The 1,936-nt window shown below is 45.8% G+C and overlaps 1 protein-coding gene across 2 annotated transcripts in view; it reads right to left on the bottom strand.

The window, feature by feature from the left end:
* SPATA31F3 (SPATA31 subfamily F member 3) overlaps window positions 1-1,734 on the bottom strand; it is a 12,932-nt gene extending 11,198 nt beyond the window's left edge. For both annotated transcript variants that reach the window (XM_017865597.1, XM_017865598.1), the window contains exons 1-3: window positions 1,540-1,734; window positions 1,003-1,048; window positions 404-464 (exon numbers count right to left, since the gene is read on the bottom strand). In XM_017865597.1, the coding sequence (XP_017721086.1) occupies window positions 404-464; window positions 1,003-1,048; window positions 1,540-1,683 (251 nt within the window). In that variant the 5' untranslated portion in view covers window positions 1,684-1,734. The remainder of the gene's footprint in view (window positions 1-403; window positions 465-1,002; window positions 1,049-1,539) is intronic.
* Window positions 1,735-1,936: the final 202 nt, after the last annotated feature.

Here is a 1,936-nt window from a genome sequence, read left to right on the forward strand (position 1 = left end):
CTGGTGTGCCCGTTTGCTTAAAGCGCAGTATTGGGGTGGGAGTTACTCGATTTTCCAGGTGTTGTGTGTCTCAGTTCCCCTGGCTAGGAAAAGGGATTCCCTTCCCCCTTGCACTTCCCAGGTGAGGGGATGCCTCGCCCTGCTTCAGCTCTCGCTGGTCGGGCTGCAGCAGCTGACCAGCACCGATTGTCCGGCACTCCCTAGTGAGATGACCCCAGTACCTCAGTTGAAAATGCAGAAATCACCGGTCTTCTGTGTCGCTCGCGCTGGGAGTTGGAGACTGGAGCTGTTCCCATTCGGCCATCTTCCCATTATCCCTCTTCTTATCTCTACCCCAAGCCAAGCTGAGAAATGATCACAGACCAGACTAGCAGCTGGGAGACTGCAGAGAACAAGAGATTACCTTTTCATGAGAAAGAGCAGCTTGCACAACTTCTTGGCTTCTTCCTGAGAAGTTCTCCTAGCTGAGGAAACAGAAGATAGTGTTATGTGGAACTGGAGAGGATTCAGGAACATCCTATAAGAAGTTGAAGGCCTTTTAATGAGAGGATATTGAAAACCCCAAGAGTCAGAACACTAAGTCACATCTGTGTACAACTTAACTGTTTACAATGTGTTGTTCTGTACCTCATCTCATTTGTTCTTCACCATCACACTGGGAGTGAGGAAGGCTCATCACATGCCCATTTTATGGAGAACAAGACTGAGAGTTGAAGTGAGTTCCACAGGTTTGTAAAACTAGTAAATGACAGAGTTGAGGACTTATGTCCTACTTCTTCCTTCTTTATTCTCAGGAGGATAAGATAGAGAATTTTTTTAATGTCCCTAGGCTCTGATTTTCCACCCAAGGAAGTCTTCCATGAGAAATTGTCCGTAGGGGGGTACTAGAGTCTGCAGTGGTTAGAGCACCTGGCTCTTAGCAGCAGGGGTCATAGAGGGGTCAGGATCCATGGGAACCTCACCCACAGTAGAAGCGAATCAGAGGAGAGACTGGGACTTTACCTCTTGATGTTCTATCTCCAGACTTTTGTTGGACTCTTCGGTGACACTTAAAGACAAAAACATTAGAATGTAAAGCTGCTACACCATTTTTTCCCATATCTAAAATGAAACAAAACTCATAAACATTTCCCAATCTTTTTCTGTGTTCCAATTTTACATACTCTTCTTTCCTTTCTGTATTCTTTTTCACCCCAAGAGTTTCCTTATTTGCTTGTTTCTGACTCCCTTTCAGGCTCTTCCATACTCCATGCCTCCCGCCCTCATTCCTTTCATAAGTTCTGTGGGGACTTTAGGATGAGATGGGAGGAAAAGTGGAACAGATTAAAGGATGGGTGGGTCTAGAAGCCAAAGGAGTTCAGCCATCAAATGGCCCTAAATAGCTGCCAACCAGAATAATCACCCGAATTGGGAGCTCTTCTGGTATCCAGTGAGGAAACCCCCTTAAAAAAGCAAGGGCTAACAGTAACAAGAGAAAGCTGGGGGATAAAATCTTGTTTGAGGCACATCAATTTAGCCATGGTCATAGTGTTTCCCTACCCGGCAACAGCTCCTGTTAGGTCCCAACCTTAATTTTTGGCGGCTCTTTTTCACTTGCCAAATAATTAATGCAATAATGCAGATGGATCCATAGGTGTATAAGGGATGTCCAACATCCCACAAAACAAAGGTAGGGCTTAACATGATCTAAACCTCACTAGCCATCCTTCTCCCTAGTCTTTCACTGTCTTGGAACCTAATACCTCCAGATTCTACACCTCATCATTTCTGCCTCACAGAAGAGGGATCCAAACCACCAGACCGCATCACAAAGCCCTCCTGTTCCACAAGGCAGGAATAGCATCACAGACCTTTGTCTGTTTTTGGAGAGGCTTACTGTGGTGATTCAATGTTCAGATGAGGGTGTCTGGTGCTCTGTATGGGCTATAGAGCCTGG

Source organism: Rhinopithecus bieti, unplaced genomic scaffold (genome assembly GCF_001698545.2).
Source record: "Rhinopithecus bieti isolate Rb0 unplaced genomic scaffold, ASM169854v2 scaffold_82876, whole genome shotgun sequence".
Classification (NCBI taxonomy): domain Eukaryota; kingdom Metazoa; phylum Chordata; class Mammalia; order Primates; family Cercopithecidae; genus Rhinopithecus; species Rhinopithecus bieti.